Here is a 25,241-nt window from a genome sequence, read left to right as displayed (position 1 = left end):
AAGGTTCTACCTACACTAGTGTGCTCACTGCTGGTGCAGTGCTGATGTTGATGGGAACCTTAAAGTGTTGTCACAATAACAGTTGAACAGCTGAACATCTTTGATCCTTTCCAGGCTTCTGTGTCTTGTCTTTCAGCAACTGCTCAATGCAAGGTTCCAAAGACTTTAATAGCAGTCTAGGTGTTAGGAAGAGCTGAGCTCAGCTCTTCCTGGTACCCTGTCCCTCATTCTGACAGTCCCAAGGGCAAGTAAGCGCTGCAGCTGGAAAAATATCCAATGAGTAGGACCCAGGAAGTTGAATATACATAAATAGCTTTTATTTTACACACAAAACCATCAAATATTTGTGGAACACCAATACTAAAAATTAACTTAAAATTGTTTTAATAATGTTTTTAGGGACTGGTTGTTTTCTGCTATTGTAAAAAATCAAGCCCACAAAATCAGGATGAATGGTTAGTAAACACTAACAACACAACTAATAAAACTAATGGGGAAAATAACCGACTATAGGTATTTATTTCTGAGGCCTGTGGTTGAAATGTTTTTTGGATAACTAGCTCAGGAACTCCCAGAACCTGAAAAATGAATGGAAAAAGGAAGATTAGTGATATGAGGTCTGTATTAGTTTGTGTATGAAAGGCAGCTGTATGTGACCTTTATGCCAAATGTAAACAGCATCATCTCCCAGCTTTTAGTGTTTTGATGAGATCAGCACCTGCTTGAACGAAGAGCAGTGCCCCTCAAAACTCCTGCCCCCCCATCCCTTCAATCCTCATAAAACAAAACTCACTGATCATGTTACTCTTCCTACTTGCTGGGGAGAAAGAGAAATAGTTTTTTTAATTCTTGTGATGTTCTTGTATATGAGAAACAAACTGTAGTTATGCATGCTAGTCAGTGCTGCTTCCACATGACATAAAGCCTTGAACAGAAGAGAGATTGACCTGTCTGGGAAAGCCTGTGACACTGTATTCTTAGACCCATGAGAAGAATCCCATCACCTGAAATGAAGGATGAGAATATCTGCCTGGGATTGCCCCTGAATCCCTGACTGGAAGGTAGTCACAACAGGTGTGAACCTGTTGGTTGTGGTGTCCACCTGGATCACAAAGTGTCACAGGGCTGTTAGTGCCTAGTCGATAAGGAAATCTGTCTATCAATTAAAGTGCAGAACAGCTCTGCATTCCATTTGCAAATTCAGCCAGGAAGTGAGGGGCAAAGCAGTGAGGATCTCAGTGGATACTATCACAAGAGCAGCATTCAAGGGAGTGGATGATGAGCTAAAGGCGTGGTGTTCATGTCTCACCCTTGTCTTTAACCTTACATTTTTGACTTTTTAGTGGCCATCTACTTGGCCAGTGAGTGGGAAAACCTTCAGGTTCTTCTGCATTTGAATCCCTATCTGACTTTTCATCAGGACAAGTTAGTATTGAAAGAATTGGGATTTTTAAAGACACAAAAGGCTGTTATGTTCCCTAACTCCACTGAAAGTCATTGGGACGTGAATGCCTAACTCCCCTTTGTGCCTAAATATGTTCTCCTTTTTCCTTACCAGATGGTTTTTCCTTACAAGATGGCTTCCTCTTTCCATTTGGAAATAAAAATGCCTTCACACTTTGTATGTGAAGAGGGCTTTGCATAACACTGTAAAGACAACTTCACAAGTTTGAAAGACAGATCAGGTTTCGTTTTGGGTTTTTTTGGTGGGCAAAAAGTGGGTAAGAAAGATCCAGTGCTTCATTATCTTGTTCAGTTCAAGACTGCATTAAGGAAGCTTACATTGCTCAGAGTGTAGAGCTGTCTGTTTATTAAACATTTAAATAGTGCTGCAAAATGTACAGGGTGCTGCACAAATTTAGAGTAAACAATGTCCCCTTTCTCAAATAGCTTATTTTAAGACATTTTCAACCTGTGGTCCGTGGAGCCCTGAGAGCCAACAGACTCTAAGATTTCCAAAGGAATCCACAATTTCATTTGAAGTTTTTTAGGGGTCTGCAAATGAAAGAAGATTGAAAACCTCTGATTTAAGACACAAAAGACAAAAGAGGTCTAAACACAGCACAACAGTTCAGGCAGGAGAGGCTGTGGGAAGGTTATTGGCCAGAATAACAAAATATTGTACTGTAAAAAAGATGCTTTCAAGGGTTTGGCTTTAAAAAGGGATTTGAAAGATGGAAGAAGAGGTGCTTCCCATACAAGAGATGGGAGACTGTTCACAGGGGAGTGATCAGCATAAATGAAGGTCTGAAGTCAAGAGTGGAAGATGGAGAGAAAGGGATCATTGAAGATAGAGTATTGGGAGGAGCAGTGACAGTGATTTGGGGAGTAAGAGGAAATGAGAGCACAGCTGTGGGTGAGAGTAGGATTATGCAAGAAGATGATGAGGAGCTTGAATCCGAAACAGTAAGCTAAAGGGAGCCAGTTGGGAGATCCAGGATTGTGAGATGATGGTTTGGGAGCCTGAGGATTTAGCAGTTATTTTGGTTAGACTGGGGCCTGGTCTGCATCTTAAAATTTAGGTCCACATAACTAGATCTCTCAAAAGTGTGAAAAATCCACAGCACTGAGCAACATAGCTATGTGGACCTAACTCCCCAATGTAGATGCAGCTAAGCTGACGAAGAATGCTGTGGTGCTGTAGCTATGCTGATATAATGTCTGTAGTAAAGACATGGCATTAAATGGGAGAGGCGAGAAGCAGGGAGGCCAAAGAGAGAGAGGTTACAATAATCAAGATGAGCAATGACCAAACTGAGTTGTGATAAAGAGATGTATGTGGATTTTTCACAGGGGGGAAAGTGACAGAAGGCAAGATTTTTGCAGGTTAAAGTGTGAGGCAGAAACTGGGTATAGGGGAGAAGGAGAGGCTGTAGTGAAAGGTGGGAGCGGGAAAGATAGTGGAGGAGAGTTGTTGTTGGATAGTGTTCACTTTATTTGTACAGTGTGTGTAGCAATGCTGAGTGTGGTTCCAGTAAGTTAATATCTGTAGATGAAATCCTCTCTCCATTGAAGTTAGTGGGAGTTTTGACAGATTTTGGTGGGGTGAAGATTTTACCCTATGTTCCCCACCCACCCCAGGTAGCCACCTCAGGCATGTTTTTAGCTGGGTGCTGAAGTTTAAATGCTCCCTGTACCTCTTGCAAAATAAATGTTGGAGATTAGTAACTGCTTACTCATAAGTTTGGGTTTTTCCAAGTTTCTCTACATCTCCAAACATCCCTATCCCTGAAAAATATTATGTAGTTTTTCATAATTAATAAAAATGTATAGTTCCAAAAGTTTCTAGCCAACCCACTCCATCACAATAGTTTTGCTTTTTTTCCTGTCTCCATCTGCTGGTACTTGGCAGAGAGGAACTTAAACCCAATGAACAGGTAAGAAACGACTATTTAATTTAACAAAAATGGCTTTTTAATTCCCTCTTTAAGTTAAAGATGGTAAACTCGGCTATTTGTAAAAATATAATTGTCAATATGACACCACTTTTATATCACTTTTTATAAATTATCCAAGCTAGTAAAAATATTCATTAACATCATAAAATAATGTACCAGAATATGCTAAGTCTCTATAATTTCTGTTTTTAAAACAAACTAATGTAGCTTATATTTAGTTACAGAAAATAATACATCAGCGAAACCTCTGCAAAAGATGAAGTCCATTAAATATTTTAAAATACTCTTTTAATACACTTGTTTTCTTTGTATATTTTCCACATATGATATTATGCGTTGTAGAGTACATTTGTGATACTGAATCTTTTTCCATGGCAACTATGCAGTGTGTCTGTCAGAACTACTCAGCCCCAATAATCTAAAAATAACTACCTTAAATTTTTATTAGAACTTGGACACTTGCCATATTTATGTAATGCTCAAATAAAATGCACCATATTAAATTTACTGTTTCAGGGAAAGAGATCAAAAGGCAGTTGCTAGACCCTGGATTATGCCAGTTGTTTATGCATTTTTCCAAATAGTTTTTCTCTCCTCCCTCTTGTTAACACAGTTCTAAAACAAACAAACAATATGTTCTGTTTCTAAAGCAGACTTTGAATGCTAAAACATTTGAATATGCATTGAATTCCTATTGTGAAGTTGCTTTATTTTAATACATTAGGGCTATTAAAGAAATGTATGTTAAATAGTGTAAGTAAGTAATATCCATGATGGGCAAACCGCTTAAATCTGTTCTCACTGTTTTTCAGGATAAAATGATTTGAGGCAATTAATACTCCTCATGCCGCAATATTTATTCTTTAAAATTGTTGATTGTATTAGAAAACAATCATGGCTCTGAAAAGTTGTCTTGCAGTGATTTGCTGCTTGTCTTTCTTTTGAACTTTCAATATATGTTAGCTACTTGTTTACAGGTAACTAAGTGAAAAAATTTACCCTATTTGCTTCCCCCTCTCCCAATTCTATTTTGCAAATATATGACTGAATTTGCAAGAGAAAAGAAATGTAAAAGTTTCCTTCTTGACTATAATCGTGGCTCTTCATCAGTCATCACTCTTCCTGCATTTTGTTCAAGAGGCTCTAATTGTCTGCATTTGGCAGGTTTAACACTTCCTGACAGAGAGGCTATTAAGGGGAAGTATTCTCGCATAACTGTCACAGGCAGGAACAAAGAACCTTCAAACTCAATGTGTGGAAACCACTAACATTCTTAAATGACCCTTTTCATGCATTTTTATCCCTTTAAGCTAAAATTTGGAGAGTGCAGGGTCATGGAAAGCAGCAAGGTGTAATAAAACAGTAAACCTTGATTTTATTTTGTAGATTTATCTCTGACTTAAAAACAATTGTTATTTGGAAAATCTCATTAACAGATGTGACTGCTTGGAGTAAAAAGACTTAAAACTGATGTAGCTTTCAGGACTGCTTTGAACTTAACAAGCACCGATTTGTGGAGCAGACTAACTAATGAAAGGAAATTAAATTTTCTGACAACTTCCCCTGCCAGCCTCCTTATTCTTCATGGGGCTGTTACTAGGTACTGAAGACTTTTAAAGAGGATTTTGTTTTATTATTGGACATAAATGAACCAGGTATGAACATTTTGTATGTATTTAAAAAAAAAATTCTGACCTGGGTGCCTATAAAACAAATTGCCTTGAAAGCTTTAAAAATATTGGGTTTCATTTTAATGTTCATAAGTCAACCCCTAAAACGTCAGACACACTTAGCAGCTGGTGGTTTCCAGACATTTCTGCCTTCCATTCGAATATTTTAATATATGTCACAGAATAGTATAAATATTAGCAAATTTGGATGGAATTTTCAGATTTAACCCATGCCATTGTCATATAAACTTTTTTTTCTTTTTACAGTTACATAATGGAAATGTATTATTGTGGGTGAAAGGAAGCAGAATTAACTACTGCATGAGGCAGAAACTTTGGCTCTACAAGTGAACCTGTGCTGAAGTATCTTGGGAGAATCATTTTACTTCTCCTTGCTTCCTCCCCTCCCCCATCACACTTTCCTTTCCATGGTGTGAGTCAGCTGATACAATAGATGGTGACAATAAAACAAGGTTGCTAATTAATAACTAATTAATAGTATGTTACGAACTCTTTTTGATCCTGGAAACCATTATTTAAATTTATGTATTTCAGACAGTTCAAAACCCTAAAAAGTTCCACTAAAGCTTGTTTTAAGGCCAAAAACTGCAAAACTGAAGCTGATGTGAATTTTGCCTGAATAAGGACTGCAAGATTTAGTCCTTCAAGAGGATCTGTAAGATTCCTTCTGAATCTGAATCGTGTACAAACAATAGAGAATCAACTCCCCCTGCTGACAGTTTCTGGGAAAACATGACACATAAATAACCAAGGACAAAAACAAGCAGGCAATGGACAAGCTTTAATGACCTTATTTATGATCCATTATTGATTGTAAACTTCTAAATTCTACTATTAAATTCCTGCAACTGCAGAAAATCATTTTGAGATCCTGGTAGTGCTTCCTGTCAGCTGATTCTTTGCTGCTTTGAGTTTCTCAGTATAATAATGATGAGGTAGAATTTACATTCCACTTATGGTATTAATTTTACATTCCTCTGACTGAAAAGGGTCAGAAGGTTGTAAAATCAAACATTAAATGAATCAGAGGAGACAGTAGTGCAATATATGACTGCCCTAAGGACATAGTGCAATGGCTGATGGGATTAATGTTAGGTCTCATTTCCTGCTTTTACAGGATGCAGATGAAGCTGTCAGAATTGCAAGGGAAATTGGTAAGTTCTTAAATTAGCTATGGTGGGATTTGTATGCCTCTCAGCAGACATGGTTGACTAAATTGAATGTGTAATAACTAATCCCTATAGAACAAATAATGTTTTAATGGTTTAAAAGTTCCCTATTGCCTTAATGTTCTATCTTTTAAATCATCACATTTTAGCTTTACAAACTGAGCTTTAAAAGTAAGTACAGCAATGAGTTGCAGACAGGATACAAGAGGTAGTATTCACTCGCTAGTTTAAGAAGGAATTTATTTTAAATTATTCGTGACATTAAATATGGTATTCTTTTTGAAAAAAGTGTTAGGCATGATACAATTCTCTCTATATGGAGACTGGCAGAATGATTCTTACGTTCTTCATTCTTCTTTGGACCACAGTTTGTATGAATGTAGTCTGGGCCACCAAGTTTTCTGCTCTCCCGCAGTTATTAAAATCAAATCACCATTCTGCTTCTAAATACATTATAGAATGGGGGGGAAAAAGCAAACAAAAACGTGCCTGGGACTCTTATTGTATATAAGGCCAAGTGTGTGATAGATACTTTTCATCATTATTTAGGAAAGCTTCCTATTCAAGAAAATATCTACGCATGTGCTTAAAATTAAGCACCAGCTTAAGTGCTTTCCTGAATTGGGTCTTAATTCTGTAAAGCAGTGGTTTTCAGTCTGTGGTCCATGGTCTCCTAGGGGTCCGCAGACTATGCCTAAGATTTCCAAAGGGGTCCACATCTCCATTTGAATTTTTTAGGGGTCTGCAAATGAAAAAAGGTTGAAAACCACTGCTATAAAGCGTTGTGTGGATAGGCTCTGGGATTACCATTTTTGTATGAGCCTAAGGACTTGTCTACACTTGAGGTTTTTCTTGTTGCTTTTTTGTTTTTTAATGGTGTAGCTGCACCCACACGAACCCCAACCATGGATGAATGCACATCACTAGTGCAAAAAGGTGACTAGTGTGATTGCACCTTGGACTGGTTTAAAACTGGGATGTTTCTGGCGCTGGAAAACACTTTTATACCAATACAGTGCATTCCCACTGAAAGTTTTCTCTGGTGCACTTAGATTGCACTGGTTTAACTGCAGCAAAACCTGAGGTGTAGACAAGTTGTAAATTAGGATGGCAAAATTTAATTCAGCATTTCTTTTGGCTGGTTTTTGTCACTGCTGTGAGATTAGGTGATCACTGGCTGTTGTTCAAGCAGAAACGCAAGGAAGACAAGGTATTACTAGCCAATGTAGAATTTTAGTAGGAGAAGTTGTTAAATAAAATTGCTGTTTTATATTATGGAATCTTTTGGTATTTTTAAAATAAACCTAATACATTTTCCCCAGCTTCATTTGTATATTTCAACTTGCAGTTTTGTTTTTGTGGGATTTGTAACCACTGATCTAAAAGACTACCTGCAAGTGATTTTGTAAATTAACTGAGTATTTTGAGGAATGCAAACAGCAAGAGCAGTGGAGCATTCCACCTGACTTTTAAAACTTATTCTCTCATTTTCCATTTTTGGTCCTCTGATGTCCTCCTGACCTGTTCCTTTCTCTGATATGATTACCCCTGTAAACTGATGATATCACTTCAGTCTGTTAACCTTGATGGGCATTGGAGACAATTATAGGGAGTTATGCAGGTGGCATTTTTTCTTTGGTGTATGGCAAGTTTTAAAAATGATTTTTTAGAAGTTGGCTGAATCATGCTGTATATTGAAAGAAAAAAGTAACTTTTGATGTTTTCCCCCACCAACCCAAATAGTTGAACTCCACTGAGGTTTCTCAGGTGATGTATAGTTCTCAGCATGGCTAAGTGAGGTGCATCATATCAGAGTGTGAACTGGTGATCTGTGACATTAGGGAACCCAACATGAGAAAACAGGATAAACTGAAATCTTGAATGTGTGTAATGCACCTTTACCCTTTCCTATTTGGGGGTACTTGGCATATATTTAGAATATTTGCAGGTTATATTTTAACTGTGTTCATCCAAACAGTCTTTCTTTTCAAAGAATGCCTTTTGAGATAGTTATCGTAAAAAAAAGAAAAAAAAATTGTTCTGATGTCAGTTGGAATGCATATATCAGTGGTTATTATTCCAAATAAGTAATGCCCCCTGCTGATTTCACTTCCTGCCCCTCTGACTGGCTGACAATTAGCAATACTGGCTGTGTAGCGTGCAGCATCCATGTTCTATGTGGTACTGCCTGTAACTGTCTAAGACAAGACTATCAGAAATAAACTAATAAATATAGCTTAAAGGAAACAAAAATACATTTTGTTGGTCCATTCATAAGTGAGCTGAATTTATTTTTTTCCCTCCTTTAATTGGTGTAGAGTGTACTTTTGGTTTCCTTCACCCGGCCATTCCCTGCCCTACCACTAAAAAATTGACCTGTTCAGTGTCATCTTCTCTTACGGTTCTCATGTTCCCTCTCCCTCCCCTGTGAGCTTCATTTCCTCCGTAGTCCTTCCTACAATATTTAATCTCACTAGCTCTTACCATTTTTACATTTTTTTTGTATTCTCTTCTTCCTCCATTTCTGATAGATTGTCAGTCTTTCCCCTTCTTGTTTTGTTGTTGTGGTCCATTCTTACTTTCTTTCTTCTTCTCTCTTTTCCTATTGCTCCATTCTGAAGTGTTCTGTTCTGAGTGATGTAAAGGCAGTGATGTGAAACCAGCAGGGATTTTCTTTTTGGGTAATCTCCTGGCTATGCCATCTATTCAGGCTGTAAGTCGCAAATTGAAATTTACTAGAGTCCTGATCTCTGAAGCATGATCAGGATCTAGTAAGTTTCACTTTGAAGCTTGCCATCTGAGTGAGCTGAACAGTCAGGAACCAAAGTCAATATAAAACAAAACAAAGCCTGTACAAAAACAAAGTAGCTGGAAAACATGCTATTGTCATGTTTAAGTCCATTTACAGCTCTAGCTGATGTTTAAATGTTGCTTAAAATAGACACTGAAAAGAGACTCTTGTATTGCTGGACAGACATAGTTTGTGGTCCAGAGGCTGCAACTTTATATAAATAACTTAATAAGATAATACCTGAAAATAAGCCGTGCTGACAATGATGAATACTGGGAAGTAACAGGAATAGGGAACCATTGCATGCCTTTGTCGACCCCTTTTGGTACTCAGATACTGAATATACTTAACTATCCAAAGACTGAACAGGCAATCTTAATGATGATTTATTTTATACAGCATCAATGGTCTACTGGACTCTGTTTAAATTAGGCAAATAGGTATGTGTATTTCTAAGACCCACACAGGCATGCAATCCTGTGAATTCTAATGTACTAGGAAAAGAAAGGGTAGAAGACCAAAGCCTACTCAAATAATTTACCTCTGCCTAGGAAGTTAAACTAATCCTTGCTGCCAGAACATACTACCACAGATGCTATTAGCTTTGAGTTTTGAGTTTATCTTGTACACCCCAACAATAAATGATCCAGCTGATTTTTTAATCCAGGTGAATATATTCAGGTTATTGAGACTGTAGCCAGTGTCTGGGAGCTGCAGGCCATCAATACAAAAATGACTACGATAATAATTAATACCCTCAAAATCTTCCCCCCCAGCCAATGCACAAAACCTCATAAACCTACCCAAGGCATCTTCATCTTCTATATAGCAGGATGGGCAGGCCTCTCAGGTTTGTCAAATATTAGAAGGACCCCCTTGGACATCAGCTCTCTCCTCGACCCAAGGCCAGTATCATGGATGACATTCTTAAGGCCATATTTAGACATACAAATGAAAGTTCTCTGATTTTTCAGAAATGTTAAAAACCCACAAATTCTATTAAAGTGAAAGGGAGATAGTGTGCTTAGTGTCTTTAAAACCAAGCAAAAACAAAAAAAGTAGCCTATGTATTTAGGAAACTAATCTTAAATGCATAGTTTTCAAAATGTTGGCCCTATTTTATTCTATATAATTTTTAATGTTTTGCAGTCTTTTATGTGCTTCAGCTTCATCTCAAGCATTTCTAATCTGAAGTTCAAGGGCTATGAGTCTAGGGGATGGTTGATGCAGTCACATAAAATAGGGCTTAATCTCTGCTCAAAATTCACCTGCAGACTTTCCTGAAATTTGAAAAAGGTTGGATATTCCTTTCTCCCCACAATTTTTTTCATTTTTTTCCTTCCTCATTTCAGTATATTTCTCAAATACTGTTTTTGAACCCTCTTCTAACAGGAACTACCTATTCCCTGCTATCTGGCCAAACTGTTTGAAAATATTTCAGTGGGAGTCCAGTTTGAATCATGTTCTAAAGGTCAAACCTGGCTCCATTATCTGGGTTTATCAATACCGTTCTGTTTGGTCTATGACTTGAATGGTTTTCAGTGCCATCTGACAGAGGATTGGGAGAAACGATTGCTGCATTTGTTGTTTTTTCTAATTTTTCTAAATTTTTCAAAGCCAATGTATAATTACCACCCAGTAAAATTGCTTTCTCAGAAGTCACAAAAAGAATTGATAAATGTGGGTTATAAAGTGTGCACACACACCACATATTAGAACCTGAGAGTTACAAACACCTCGAGAATGGAGGTTGTTCATAACTCTGAACAAAACGTTATGGTTGTTCTTTCAAAAGTTTACAAGTGAACATTGTTTTAAGACAGCTTTAATGCTGCTTTCCCTTTATTTTTTTAGTAGTTTACATTTAACACAATACTGTACTGTATTTGCTCCCCCCCCCCCCCTTTGTTGCTGCCTGATTGCATACTTCCTATTGGAAATGAGGTACGTGGTTGACTGGTCAGTTTGTAACTCTGGTGTTTGTAACTGAGGTTCTAGTGTATTACACTCATCTGATCGCTTCCTTTCAGGTTCTGACTGGCAGCAGAACTTGTAAAAAGACTATTGCAGAAATTCTCTCCCTTACCATGGAAATCTGTGTGTGTATGTTAAAACTTTTTCTTTGTAAAATTTGTACTATTTTTTACACATACTGTGACGATCTATAGTCTTGATTTGCTGCCTTATGTATATGAACAGCTAATATGAAATCAGTAAACATAAAGTTACTAAAAGGGAGCAGGAAAGTACTGCAAAATATACCAATAACAAAACCACTTTACGTTTTGTGTTAAGTAACCAGTCTAGCCATCTTGGTTGGGAGATAGGATGTACAGGTTTTATAATATGTGTACACACAGTATATCTCATTTTTCTCCAGAACTGAATGTCAGCAAAATTATAATTCTTATGACTGTACCTCCTATGTATAAGTAAAATCAATGAGTCAGTCAATTGAATAATATAATGTATTATATGTACCAGGCTGAAATGATTAGTATTATTAGTAAGAAGATGAACGTTTTCAAGCTTCTATGGTATTACTAAGGAGCACATAATATTAATTTTTATTGTTAACATTAGATTGGAACATAATTGCCATACTGGATCAGACTCATGCTTCATCTAGTCCAGTATTCTGTGTCTGACAGTGGCCAGCAGCAGATGATTCAGGGGAAGGTGTAAGAAATCCACAATAGGCAGATGTAGGTAATCTGCTCCTCACAATAGGGTTCATCCTAATCTCTAATAGATATTAAAGGCCTGAAGTATGAGTTTTTATATCCCTTCTAATTTCTTTTTTAGTATTAATGATGGTAACTCTGGTGGATATTCTTTTCAGTCATAAAAATGTCTAATCCCTTTTTGAATCTTGCTAAATTTTTGGCCTCTTTGATGTTTTGTGGCCAGGAGTTCCACAGTCAAATTACACTTTGTGAAAGTATTTTCTTTTGTCAGTCTTTCATTTGTCACCTCACAGTTTCATTGAATGTCCTATTATTTTTGTATTATGAGACAGGAAAATTCAAAGCTTCCAATCTGCCTTCTCTAGACCATTCATTAATGTATATGGTTTTATCATGTCCACTTTTATTCACCTCCTGTCCAAGGTAGAAAACTCAAGTCTTCTCAGTCTCTCTTCATGTGAGAGTTTTTCCGGGTCCAATTATTCTTACTGGCCTTCCCCTGAATCCTCTTGCAGTTAAATAGATATGGACTGTTTGAAAAGTGAGGAGCAAAACTACTTACAAATAAGTAAGCTAAATAAGTGAACAGTAAAAATTAGTGAAATTTGTTACAGTGGTTGATTTGGGCACATCCAAATATTCATTTTGACTTACATCCAAACATTCATTCTTAAATAGTGAGCTTCCCAATTCAGTCACACGTAGAAACAACTCTTCATTTTTCAAGGACAGATCAAGTTTTTAGTGCCAAAACAAGTCAGCTGGGTTAGAGTTTGCACTAATTAGCATCCTCATAAACTATACCTGCAGCCCTGTGGCACACAAAAAGGTTGTAAATTTTTTCCCTATGTTTGAAAATATTAAAATATCAAAGAAGCTACTTCCAGTCTGATCCTTAACTACCAAATGTCCCACACATTAGTGTAAAAGAGGCAGATGAATCAATGCAAATAAGAAATGACCTTTGGAAAGTAACTTGTAATCCAAATAGTTATGCAACAATTCACTAATTTCTTTCTCTTGCTCTTGTTTTTTAACATTCAGAAAATGTTTAGGGCCAGATTGAAAAAGTCATATTAAGCTAAAGCTAAAGCTGGGAGTAAAATACTACTCAGTATGAGCAGGGGTATCAGTCTGACCCTTAATTTGGTGTTTGCATCACATCAGTTTTGGGAAAATACTTCTGTTACCTTCTATTGCTATATAGTCTTCAGTATTGTTTATTCACATGGCTCTTTTGTGATATCAAAGAAATGTACTGCACTGTTCGTCAAGGTCTTTGAATACAAAAGTTTTTGCTGCTGGCCATTTTAACCACTATCATAGAAACATCTCCTGTCCATTTCTGCTGGTAAAGTATTTGTTTTAACTTTATCAATGCACATAGTTATTTCAGCAGTAGGAAGGTAACAAAATCTGTTTGCAGAGTAAAGTTAACTCAGAAGTGAAATACGTACCTTTTTTCATATATCACTTTGCCACTCTGGGACTCTATTCACTCAATATTTGGGGGAATAAATGAAATAGTGTATTGATAATGTAGTCTTTTAAAAAAAAAAAAAAAAAAAAAAAAAAAAAAAAAAACAAAAACAAAAACCTCTCCAAACTAAGTTTTTTAATAAACCAGCTATTGTCTGCTACATTATTGGATATGCGGTCAGTTGTCATGTTCATATGAGTAACTGATCAAAGTTTGAACGTCTGTCTAATTGTTCCCCACTGTTAGGCTACCCTGTCATGATCAAGGCCTCAGCAGGTGGTGGTGGGAAAGGCATGAGAATCGCTTGGGATGATGAAGAGACCAGGTGAGATGCTGTCCAAAAAACTAGCCTTGATGAATACTGCATTTACTAAAGTTCCATTAAACCACTGTGAACTGACAATCAAACAGATACCAAACATGAAATGGAGAAATTGGATCATTTTTGCTTTTATCCTTTTTTGTAGAAATGATGTGGAAAGTATGCTCTATTCTCTGGTGGTTTCTTTATTTTTTTATATATTTTTTTTTCAGTAAAAACCTGCCTGTGCAAGCATTACAAACAGTTTACCATTTGTTGGAATAAGAAAAATCTGATCTTCCAGCTGTCTTTCTAGTCACTAGAAGCTAGTGACTTAATTTAGTCTATAAATTTATACTGTAAATATTTTATTTTATGCCTTTGAATATGTTATATTAATTCAGTGTATTAAGTAAAATAAAAAGTTAAGCCCCAATCTTGCAAACATTTATTCATATAATTAGTCCACTTAAATTCAATGGGACTGACTAGTAATGTATGGAAACACATTTGTGAGTGGATCAAGGTTGAAACTAATATTTTAGCATAAAATTATGTAATTAATTTCCAATAAACGTGCGTGCGCGCAACAAAAAAGACCCACAAAATACTGAGCCCTTCATGGCACTTTTGAGTTCACTGAAGATATTTCAGAATGTATTCTTCTGTGACCTCCGAATAATCAAGAGTCCAGTTGGAGCTCATCGTGGCAGTGATATCACAGAATTATGCTTATGTGGAGGGGAGGGGGTTTTCAACGCACTAAGAATTGTCAAAAGACTTTTTCTGTGAGGAAAAAAGACCTAAGTTGAGGTACATTTTTTTTCATGATTTAGTTCGAAGTTGAATGCTGACCAGACTAGGGCCAATGGAAAATCCAAAACATACATTTGGAATTAACTCAGTTTAATTTTACGTTATATATTCAGCTTTAATGAACTGCATCTAAGTGTATGCAGGCATACTTTGGTGTGCCATCTATTAAAAATTAAATGCAGTATAGGTTCTAAAAGCTGGAAAAAATAAACAAAATGAATAGTCAATAGTTAAACAAATTTTATATATAAAGAAAACTATTATTTTTGAAATTGTTCTTTCCTGTAGCTTGTTTATATAGTAACCTAAATAGGAAATTAAGGATAGTATCTTAGAATGAGGATCTAGGATAATGCACTTCATACTTACAAGGATGCTTTGTTCCTATTGTTTTAGAAACCAGAATTGCTCCCTTGATCTTGTACAGTCAACAAGTACTTCTTTTGTACTAAATCAAAAGGTAATCACTTCTGTCTTCAGAGATCATCAAAAAAATTTGACAAAATGAAAAACTTCTTAAAAAATGAAAATGTGTTACGAAACCATGATTGCAAAGTAGTTTTAAAGCAGTACAGATAAAAATTGGGGTAGTCAGAAAGTTCTCTGATGTAGATGAGTGGTGTCAACAGAATCTAATAAGGCATGTGATTTTGATCCTGCTTCAGGGCCAACAGCTAGTGATACTTGCTTTGTTTGTGCAAAAACCATTGGAATACCATTCAGTGTTTGTTACTGTTTGCCCAGGACTCTGTTTCCCAGATGGTCATTTTGCTAGTGTTACCTTTGTCCTGTCTTACCCCGCAAAAGGTGTAAAAATGATAGGGGAAAGAACACAGTCACTAAAAAAAGTCATTTACGGATAAACTACATTTGCACTACCCATCTAATCAAGAGGAAATTCTCATTTTAAAATTCACAACTAGGCAGCAGTGAAGGCTAGAGTTTAATTAAAGTTGGCTAGATATTTAATTGGAAAGGTAAACTCAGATTAAGAGTGGGGGAGGGGAATATTTAGAATAGAAACACATTGATTTGAAGAAGTAGAAATATTAGTAGAACACTTCCCTCTAATTTTTAATAGTTAACATTGATGATGTCTGACATTAAAAGATTGTGAAAGATTCTTCTACACACTGCTTATATTGTCTAAGAAATATAATAAAGTATTTTTCCGTTTTCTGTAGTTATAGGAGAATAATTTTTGACTTTAATCCCAGGAAGCCTGTTGACTTTGATTTGTGAAGTGGGTGACTCCAGGGAAAAAGTGATAGGATTTTGCTGTTCTCACCTTGAGCTTCTTGTTCTGAATGCAGCCCTGGTTGACGATGACAAACAATTGCCATCAATTCCTGGTATTCTGTGGGATGAATTTGTAGTCTCAAACCGGTTTCAGTTTAAAAAAGATGCCAGTTTCCAGTGTTGGCAGTCTCAGTAGAGAGGCCAAAGACTGAATGAACGTGGAGACTGAACTACCCTCTCATCCCTATTGGCAGTACCTCCAGAACAGTTTTTAATATGCTGATGGGCCAGCATGTGTAAATTTGTTGCTTTTGCCCTTTCGATGTATTTCTGAGTGCAGTGAACATGACAGCTTCCATGATTTTAAATTCATTTTGAGTAACTTTGTTTAAAAATATTTATTGGATTTTCAGGATATGGAATATTTTGATGCTCAGTTTGCCATCTGCCTTTCAAAATGGGACACACCATTTTGTTTAAAGAATTAAGATTAAAGACCACAGAGTATAATTTCCAGAATAATAGAAATTGAACATAGAAAAGACCTATTTAAACTACTTCACTCCCTGCTATTTCAAGATTATTCCCTGTTGTACAATTACTAGTGATTCATTCTGTCTACTTCTTGGAAGTCCCAGTGATGAGACTTTTACCATGTCCCTTGGAAGTTTATTATACAGTCCTACAGATCTCACTCTGAAAGATTTTCCATCTAAATTTTCCTTTCTTAATTTCATCCTATTATTACTAGTTATACTTCATTTTATCACCCTTAATTCCTTTTTCTATTTGGTATTTATACTCCATAATTTTTGGAAAATTATCAAGTCTCCTATTAATCTCTGTTTTACTGATCTTCTTATTTTCATATATTATGTCATTCCTGCCAGCTTTTGCTATTTTTATTGCTCTCTTCTAAACTCCGTCCAAGCTATGAATACCTTTGCAGTAATGGGGATTTCTGGAATGACTAATTATAGCAGAGCTGTATGAAGTGACTGTTGCCTTTTGCATCATGACGTACTTCTCTGCTTAAGCAGCCGAAAATTACATTTGCCTTATTTCCGGTTGCAAACTCATGATGCATTGTAGACTCATAACAATTCCTTAAATTTGCTGTTCTCGGTCACTTCAAGGTCTCTGTCAGCATTATTGACTTACACAGAGAAAATGCATCTCTCATCCTTTCATGCAATTTCCCACTTGGGTGTACGTTTGGAATAGTCTGCTAGGGAATTCTTATCTCTTGGCAATCTTTGTGGTGGTGTTATATGAATTTTTTGCAGTTATGGAGTGAACCCTCAAAGTCCAAGATCTCTGGTTTCTCTTCATTTCCAAAAATGATTCCTCAGCATCAACCTCCTGGAGCTTTTGTTCTCTAGTCCTAAGTACCTCTCCATCAGCACTAGGCCCTTGCAAGATGTGGCAACCAGAAGGCTGTGGCCTACATGTACAAGCAGAGTGATACCAGGGTTCCTAAAATCTTTTCAAAAGCCTTGATACTTGGTGGAACCTCTGCTTCTTTTCTTCTGGGTATTTTGCCTTTGTGGAAATAACATAGTGGTTTAGCTTGGCATTATCCAGCTTTAATAATAACCTGGTAAGTGGAATCTATGCTGTACATTTTTCAGGAGATTTGTTATTGTCTGGGATGGATAGAATAGTTTGCTACTTGCTAATCAGCAAAACTCTTTCTTTCATACTCATGGGAATTAGAGACCAGAGCTGTAAGGTCAGCATCTGTTCTCCAACCTAGAAAATATTGCACAGAAAACAAAGATTGAGCTGTGGAGATATGTAGCTGAAGGCTTCTCCAAGAAGGTTACAGATTGCATGCATCCCTCAGTAGGATACAGCCATCCTTTCTGACCTTTGCTTTGATTGGAAATATGCTCCTCTAACCATTGGACTTGGAGTTCTGAAGGAAGCTGGACATGCAATCCTGTTCCCTCCATCATGTTGTCTGTCCCCCCAGCTGGTTTCAAGAAAAGTCTGTCAATGTTCTCTCCAGTCATGTGTTAACCATTTTAGCTTTTTATGGTCCCATAAAAGGTAGAGCACACACAATTTCTCTATTTTTATATCAGGCAATATTTCTGCAATGGGATTTATCCTTAGTTTTCCAGGAAATCACAGAATCCCATCTTTGGATGACCTATCCATGAAACTATAAATACATTAAATAGATAGAAACTGCTTTTTCAAGTTATTTTCAGATGTAGTCATGATAGCCTTTAGAATGGGAAAATATGCTCAGTGCTTTTTCCTTATTGTCAGTTTAACACCTGCCCCAAGGTCATTCCTGAGATGAGTTTGGAATTTCATGATGGTAAGCCTGTTTATCTAAGTTGTATCCCAAACTTTATTGTAGAGACAATGTCTCTCTCTCCTTGGATGTACAAAGCCTTATATAACTCTCACTCAGTTTTGGAAAAGTTTGCAATTTATCCATTTTGAAGGTTACAACAAGAAGGCCACAAGATCACAGTATCTAGGTGAATTAAAGATTGTATCCCATTAGCTTACAACTATGTCAAAAGGCTGTATTTAGTATTGTTGCATGCTGTTCTCTAAGAGGCATGGCAATCTTGTAAGTTTTCAGGGCAGAAGCATCTGCTTCTGAAACTCAGCTCCTGATCTGGCATTACTAGTTGAATCTGTCTTTGTTGCTGACATCTGTTAGGTGTTTCAAATGCCATTGGAAGGTAAGCCCACCTGCTCGGCTTACTGTTCACAACATTGGTTGTCATCAGTTGCTGCTGCCCAGCAATATGGGAGAAGAGACACACCATAAAAGAAAATTATTCATCAGTAATTCTGTTTGTCATAGACCTCTCCTCTCCCACCTCCTCTCAAGGCACATCACTTGAAGTTCTGTCTCTGATCTTATCTATTACCTTGCTCTGGAAGTCTAATTGGAAAAGAAGAGAACAGTTTGGTACTTCTATACCTGCCTTGATTGACAGATCTTTTGTCTCCTTTCTTTGGTAGGTGAAGTCATAAATCTGTCTGTGATTGTTATTGTGGGAGAAAAGGGGACTATGATAAATAAAACTATTGGTGATTTCCTCTGCTGCATTCCCTACATCCACTAATTTTGTAATTCTGTTTAAAAAAAAAAAAATCAAATTGCATTCTATTAAGAAAATTAACATAACACTGATTCTCCAAAGAGATTTTTTTATGCTGTAATCAAGGCTGTGAAATGAGACCTTCTAAATAGATAGAATCTGAGTTATTTGATAGAATCTTAAAAGTGAATAGAAAAATCTCACTGAATTTGTGAAATTCCATTTTACTGAGGGGTGAGGGGGAAATAAGCTCCCCAGGTATTTTTAATTTGTGATTCTAGGACTTGGACAATGGCAAAGTCACAGTCAAGTGTGCTAGTCTGGAGGACCAGTCTGGCACACAGCTCGACCACGGTTGGAGGAGTACAGAGGCCATCTTCTCATCCCTTCTCCTGAGCTGACAGTGTGCTCCTCAGTCACGGCAAGGATCTGAGACAGTACTTCCTAATGCTTTAGGTCACTGGGACACTGCTTCAGTACTGATTCCAAGGGAAGAATGAAGCTTAAAATACATAGTATCTCTTTAGGGCGTGCATCCACACATCCCCTGGTCTCTCTTCTGCCTAGCTGGTGTAATCTGAGTAGGTCTTCTGGTCCCTTTTAAAATGAATGAAATTCAGTCATTTATTAATATTCTTCACTCAGTTTATGGGCAAAAACACAAGTGTAAGTAAGGTCAAAATACCTAATTGACACAATCACAATTTTAGGTTTTACAGATGTATAGATGAGGTAATTAAGCATATTGATTTTTTTTAAACAAGCATTGCCATCTGGATTTTTAATTAGCACATGCTTCAGTGAAGGAAAAATAAAGTAGTCAATCAATTGTGCATAATGCTATCTGATATAATGTTTGAGAGTAAAATCTTTGATTTAATAGTTAAAATGGTTCAAAATATGTTTTGATAAATACAGATGCATCTCTCTGTGTGCCTTCATATTTTGCACCATTTTAGTTTAACTTTTTTTAGTCAGATCAGCTAGAGTGGTGTCTACTTGTATACAAGTTGCATAACTTTGCTGTACAGAGCATGAAGGTGCTGAAGTTTTTTCCTCTTGAATAAATAAATTTAATATATTGAGGTTAAAAATAGAACTGGCCAAAGGAAACAACTGAGTTCATACTAAACAAATTCAAATTTCTTTAAATTATAAAGCAAGTATTATCTAAATGCATGTGTTTAAAAGGATGATAGAGCTACCTTTAAATATAATACTCAAAAGAGAGCCATATTCATCCATCCACAAAAAAAAAAAAAAATTCAGGCATGCTTTGTTTAGGGCACTGAACTGGGTTTGGTTAAGAAGAAATTCAGATTACCCCCAACTAATAGGGAAGTGATGAGGACTGCATCACAGTCCTTCCATGGCAGCTGTCTTCTAGTCCATAGGCTGGAACAGTGACAGCTACAACCTTGCACCTCCTATGTGTGGTGTTAGAACTCATGCAGTCCTGACATTGAAGATACAGTGGCTCGCCCCCACCTCCACTCTGCAGTGGCCTACCTGAGCCAGCACAGAATCCCTTTTGGCTGTGTGAAGGGGTTGCAGAGTCCACCATGCGGTCTTTTGGGCCCTATGCACCATGTGTACATTTCACCCAGTGGATAATGTAGTTAGACTTGTGTTTCACTAGTCACTCAATAGTAACTGCTCTATCAGGAAAAGTGAAACTAACATGTTCAGTATCTTACTAATCAAACAAATGAAAATTTAAATTTGTTATGTAGGAAAGAGTAAATAAAGGCAAGAGGGAAAACCACACTAAAGGGTTTGGTGAATGTTTAGTTCCGCTATAGTTCAGGAGAAAAACTTATGAATTTAGCTAATACTGTGTTAAGAAAGTGCGCCTTAAGTAATGCGTACAGCAACTGAATTTACATAATATAGCAACGGAGACTTGTCCTTTCATTTAATTTATGTATAACTAACCTGTGGCTTTGCCACAGTTGAGTTATTCAGCTGCTGCAATTCTTAAAAACTAATGGTGGACGCTTCCAAGAGATAAATTTTGTATTACATAATTATAGTTACCATTGTATTTTTTTCTTATGGAAAATATGTAATTTGTGCAAAGTTATCCAGTTTTAAAAATGCTCAAACTTACCTCAGAGTTACTTTTGTTCTTTGAAGAAGAATTTCATTAATTTTTATTTTTCTTCTGCCTATCCAAGAAAGCTCTTATTTTTGCATTCTGTTTAAAAAAAATAAAAATGAATGTACACTTAGTGCAACTTGTCTTTTTGGTGATGCATACATTAATTAATGATAGTCTGATTTAGGTGAATAGCAGAAGTCCCACTAACTTAAGTGGAAATTGAATCAGGCTGTAAGAGGCTTGATTTTCTTCATTGTCAGCCTGGCTTTTTCTGTTTGTTTTTTAAAGGGAAGGCTTTAGATTTTCATCGCAAGAAGCTGCTTCAAGTTTTGGTGATGATCGACTATTGATAGAAAAATTTATTGATAACCCTCGCCACATAGAAATCCAGGTTTGTACTTTTTCTATTTGAAATAAAACCTGAAATGATCAAACCTTGAGGATGAGATTAAACATGCTCTGTAACTGTAAGCATGGTCAGATTTATTATGACTTTAAATACATTAATGTGGATATCAGACTGCATTCCATTTCTCAGAGACAGTGACTTGGATTCAGCTGCCCTCTCAAGCTTCTTTCAGAGTAGATCTTGCTGGTGGAAAGTTTTGAAACCTCTTTTCTACTGCTGCATCATCTCTTCTGCTAGAAAGTCCAGATGGGTCCATCACAACCCAAAAAGTGGGTGGTGCAGACTAGTTGGGGAGGTGGTTTGCATTCATGGTGACTATGTGATGTGCTGATTTAGCGCATCCCTTGAGCAGCCTCCTGCAGCAGGGCACCTACTGATTATTCATCACAACTTAAAACTCCCCTGCCCTGGCAGAAACCCTGGGAGAGGTTACTTGGTGCAGTGCTACTTGTTCTAATCCATGCTTTGCTGGGAGATATATTTTACTCTTTCCTTTAGCATTGAGGAATCTAGTCTAGTGTCATCACTCATATACTTCAGATAACAGAATGACATTTTCCCAAATAACATTTTTGCTCCCGCTCTCCTCTGCTTTCCAGGAGAAACGTTGTCCATGCATCTTTCTGAGCCTCAAAGATCTGCCTGCCCCCAAATTTTCTCCACTGATTTTCACCTCCACATCCTGCTATCAAAGCATTCTGCAAGTTAAGGTGGTCTAGACCCAGTTTTCTTTAGAGCACAATTAACATTCTTATTTGTCTAGAGGGGGTTGCTTAATTCCTTCAGATACATTGAGCACAACACAGGAAAATCAAATGAAGGTCATCGACGGGTTCAGTTGACCAATGATGCATATTATTTGAACTACATGCTTGTAGTTGCTATAAGGTCAGTTAAACCACTTAAGGTATGTGTAGGTGAAGCCTCATGGTTCACAGTATATGGCTGCTTATTTAGTTGGATAGCTTAGTTGCAAATGAAGATTAATTTTGACCTTGGGCCAGATCTCCAACTGGTGTAATTTGGCATAGCTCCACTGAAGCAAATGGACTACTCCAAATGCCCTTTGTGGTACAAGCAGCTCTCTTCAGGCTTGAAGATAAATTTTGTTCATGCCAGAGATACTAGTCCTCTTACAAGAATTCACCAAATCTGAACATTTAAAACAAGCCTCTGAAAATAAACTGTAAAGATGTCTTAATTAGTGGAAAACATCTATTCCAATGCTCAGCCATTAGAAGAATAACTTAGCAAAATATAATGCCATTTTCCAAGACCATTTCATTTGGACTTGTATCCAAGAACAAGAAATTTGCAGCTCAAAATACATTTTTGAAATAAGTTATAAATGATTAAAAATAGAGTTTGAATGGAAGTGCCATCTCAGCTATTTACTATTATGCTTCAAAATTGTGCTTAAAATGTTAGTATTGTGTACATTAAAGAATTTTTAAGAGTCTGTCATTGGTAGGTGTATAATATACCTTATTTGATTCATATTATGTAATCAGTATCTGAGTCGAATTTACATTGAATTCAGTGTCAAAAGATGATACCATTATTAGATTTACCAATTGCACACAATTTGGGAAACTTTTAAATAATTTATTTAAATTATTATTTTGAATCTTTTTTTAGAAAAACGATTTTTAGATTTTCTGGAGGGAATTTCTTTACATTTTAACACATTCTTCAATAGTTCTTTCAATGAAAGACTAGTACGGTGGTTGCTCTCACAATGTTAGTTCGTATTGCATCCTATTTTATATGGAAGCAGAAATATATCCATATAAAACTATACCCCAGAACTTTCCATCAGACCATATAAGAGGGAAGAGTATTTATTACATCATGCCTATATTTGGATTTAGTCATAAAATATGCCTGGAGCTAAATAATTCTCATGTGGATTTATAATTTCAAAGTGCAAAATAGTGGGCATAGAATGTTACTTAAACAGTCAAGTCAGAGTTTTGCACACAATTCTAGCAAACCTGAATGGGATTCTTAGGTTTCTTTTACTGTTTTCTTAAGACTCTTAAGTAAAGTGATATGAATAAAGATTTTCAAATATATTTATAATTAATTCCAAACCAACTCCTACTTCTTAATGTAAGTTTTTTGCCTGTTAGAATTTTGACAAATCAAAGTTCTGAAGCTGTGATAGCCCAAGCAAGTGCCATTAGAGCAAACAACTTATTTGACATCTTTCTTCAGTGTATTTGCATCAATGGGTATCTCATAAATTAAAACCAGATCTACTGTTACCAAACAGGACTATATTTCAGACATACAGAGTTTGGTAAAAAGTTTTCCCTCTTTAACATTTTGAATGCATACTTTCATACCTACCAAACTTAATTGTGGATGCTGCCCTGAATGAATTTCTTCTGACAAGAAATCTATAATGCGTGTGTCAGTTTCCTGAACAGAAGTTTCATTTGTTTTTCCAGTCCAAAATACAAACTCTGTACAATTTCTGTCATATGATTTTTGCACTACGACCTTGAGATACTTTGACAGCAGTTCAATAATTTAATATAAAAAACCCTGCTCATTGTGTGGACTGTTAAGTAAAAGAAAAAAACAATTAACCCCTTTAACATTGCCAAATATGTCCAGACTAACCTAACATGCTTAGTATGACCTGATTTTTTAAATTTTTTTCCTTAAAAATTTTGCCTGAACACAGATTTGATATGGCATCAGAGAAATAAGCAAATATTGAATCTACTAAGGATGAATGTTAAGCCCAAAACTATATTCTAGATTTTGGGTTGCTGGGGACCAGGTACAAGGTGAACAAGTAAGTTTCACAGAACACATTAGAGTTCAAACAGTTAGAGCTTTTGGCCCAATTTTTAAAAAAATGACTATTGGTTTTTGAGTCCTTCTACTTCTTTGGTGCTCAGCTTGAAATACCTTAAAGGGGCCTGATTTTTCCATAAGTGTTGAACATCCAGAGTTTGAAAATCTGGGCCTTCTGATATGACTCAAATTTGACATCCAAAACTACTCTTCACTTTTGAAATAGTAGACACCTATTCCTCCTTTGTAATACCAAATGCCATCTCTTTGGTCTCTGGAAAAAGACCAAAATTTAAAAAAAAGTTCGCTATTAAATGTTTTTTAAAATATAAAAATTAATATGAAATATTATCAGTGACTCTTCATGTGTTTAAAATTAAACACGTGCATGAGTGGTTGTAGGCTCAGGACCTTACAGTAATCTTTTCCTCAGCAGGGATAAAGTTGATGGTCAAATTATTTTTTATAAAAATGAAAAAACATCCCATTTTCCCCACCCTCATCAAATAAGGAAGCAAAACCACCCAACTGAGTCGGTGGTAAAACTTCCTTCCATTTCAGTGGATACAGAGTTGGGTCCAAAGTGCTATATAATCCACATCGAAGCTAGCACCTGAAGTAGGGATGGGATGCTGTTTAAGAAGTCTAAAAACGTATTCAAAACTAAGTTGATTTTTAAGACCTCCAGTTCAGGAAAGCTGTGAAAGTCAACAGGATTTACATATATACTTAAAGTTAAATGTGTGCTCAGGTGCTTTCTTAAATTGGTACCTAATTTTGCAATTCATCTTTATTCACTTTTTTAAATAACCCATCAGTTTTTTGCTTCATCTTTAAAAAATGTTAGGATATTTCACATTTAAGAACAATACAATACTATAAATCAATGGTATCTTCTTTGATCTTTGATGTTGTTTGATTTTTATAATTTATAATTTTCTAATTAACATGTTTTTGTTATAGTAATGCATTATAATACACCTTTACAACATTCCAGTATGTCATTTTAAATACTTATTCTAAACAAGTTTAGGACATTGACCTTGATTCATGTTCAGACTGTTAAACATACAAACTGTTTGAGAACAGATGCCAATATTTATTAATTTAGTAGTAACTTTTAAACAGATTTTTTTAACATTCTTGCAGAGCTCCAAAATCTTGGCTACTTAAAAATGTAAGGGGTTTCCTGTGCTGAGGAATAAAACAAACATTTGTAAAACATAAGAAAAGGCTAAAACAATTGACAGGAAAAAAGAGTCCAAATAGACTTCATAGCT

General features: G+C 36.2%; 1 protein-coding gene across 8 annotated transcripts in view; it reads left to right on the top strand.

Annotated features, from left to right (window-relative positions):
* Positions 1–25,241, top strand: part of PCCA (propionyl-CoA carboxylase subunit alpha) — a 415,109-nt gene that overhangs the window by 129,804 nt on the left and 260,064 nt on the right. For 4 of the 8 annotated variants that reach the window (XM_067536816.1, XM_067536820.1, XM_067536818.1 and 1 more), the window contains 3 exons: positions 6,207–6,243; positions 13,463–13,541; positions 21,033–21,135. In XM_067536816.1, coding sequence (XP_067392917.1) covers positions 6,207–6,243; positions 13,463–13,541; positions 21,033–21,135 — 219 coding nt within the window. Of the gene's footprint in view, positions 1–4,845; positions 5,054–6,206; positions 6,244–13,462; positions 13,542–21,032; positions 21,136–25,241 lie in introns of those variants that run through there. The other 4 variants (XM_067536821.1, XM_067536822.1, XM_067536817.1 and 1 more) reach the window with 4 other exon arrangements.

Source organism: Emydura macquarii, unplaced genomic scaffold, assembly GCF_026122565.2.
Source record: "Emydura macquarii macquarii isolate MOO-44397 ecotype Brisbane River unplaced genomic scaffold, CSIRO-AGI_Emac_v2 contig_3671, whole genome shotgun sequence".
NCBI classification, from domain to species: Eukaryota; Metazoa; Chordata; order Testudines; family Chelidae; genus Emydura; species Emydura macquarii.
The sequence above is the reverse complement of the archived record's forward strand: the minus strand, read 5'-3'. Positions and strand labels throughout refer to the sequence as shown.